General features: G+C 36.2%; 1 protein-coding gene across 1 annotated transcript in view; it reads right to left on the bottom strand.

Annotated features, from left to right (window-relative positions):
- LOC107751883 (G protein-coupled receptor kinase 5-like) overlaps window positions 1-1,073 on the bottom strand; it is a 17,564-nt gene that overhangs the window by 6,937 nt on the left and 9,554 nt on the right. Inside the window, exons 11-12 of the mRNA XM_016567654.1 lie at window positions 473-681; window positions 186-326 (exon numbers count right to left, since the gene is read on the bottom strand). Of these exons, the coding sequence (XP_016423140.1) occupies window positions 186-326; window positions 473-681 (350 nt within the window). The remainder of the gene's footprint in view (window positions 1-185; window positions 327-472; window positions 682-1,073) is intronic.

The following is a 1,073-nucleotide window of genomic DNA, read 5'->3' as shown; positions in this document are numbered from 1 at the left end:
AGGTATCGAAATTTGGTACCGAACGACGAGACGTTTTTCGATACTCGATGGTATCGAGACAATTCGGTCGGTGCCTAAAAAGTATCGAACTCGATACCCAGCCCTACTAAAATGTATCAGTTTCCAAAAGATATGAAGCAGCACAGCTGTGTTCAACATTAATAATAATCAGAAATGTCACTCACGTCGGGAACAAAGGGTGGCGGCATCATTCCTGCCTCAAGCCTCGTAAAATTTATGTCCTTAAAGAACACGTGACCTTTGATGACCTCTGATCCTCGCCCATATTTGCAGCCCAATCTCTCCTTTGGGTTTTTAGCCAGGAGCTAAATCATAAAACAATTTGAAATATTTATAGTATTCTTTTTAAATAGAAAGTAAGACCTAATCAGACCGAGTGATAGATTAGATCAGATCAGTGAAATCAGAGGAGGATTGTACTGATTCAACAGTGCATAAAATGCAGCCTCACGCTTTTGCAGATGCATTTGGTGTCCTCGTCAAACTTCTTCCCGTAATTCTCGATCATCTCCAGAACTCGTCTTTCCATCTCCTGTCTCGGCAGTCGTTCCTTGTGTCTGCGGAACGGAGGATTTCCGTCCGTCATCTCGTAAATTAGACACCCGAGTCCCCACCAGTCCACACTTACACTATAGTATATGTTTGTAATGACTTCTGGTGCTAAAGATGTGAAAAATAAGTAAAAAATAATTTTGCATTAAGAAAATTAAATCGAATGTAGGACAATTAAGAGTTTTTTTAAAATTATTGTGACATTAATGATAATTAAACATATTTGCTCCTAGTTATCATTACTTTAATGTCATGCAAATCTTGATGATCCTAAAAATAGATTTATTTTTGAAAGAAACAATATTTCTGTTCAGCAAGGTTGCATTAAATTGATTAAAAGTGGCAGTAAAGACATTTATAATGTTTCAAAAGATTCTATTTCAAATAAATGCTGTTCTAATGAACTTTCTATTCATCAAAGAATCCTGAAAAATAAAATGTATCAGTTTCCACAAAAATATCGGGCAGCACAACTGTCTTCAACATTGATAATAATCAGA

This window comes from Sinocyclocheilus rhinocerous, unplaced genomic scaffold (assembly GCF_001515625.1).
Source record: "Sinocyclocheilus rhinocerous isolate Xijiao unplaced genomic scaffold, SAMN03320098_v1.1 scaffold2207, whole genome shotgun sequence".
Lineage (NCBI taxonomy): Eukaryota > Metazoa > Chordata > Actinopteri > Cypriniformes > Cyprinidae > Sinocyclocheilus > Sinocyclocheilus rhinocerous.
The sequence above is the reverse complement of the archived record's forward strand: the minus strand, read 5'-3'. Positions and strand labels throughout refer to the sequence as shown.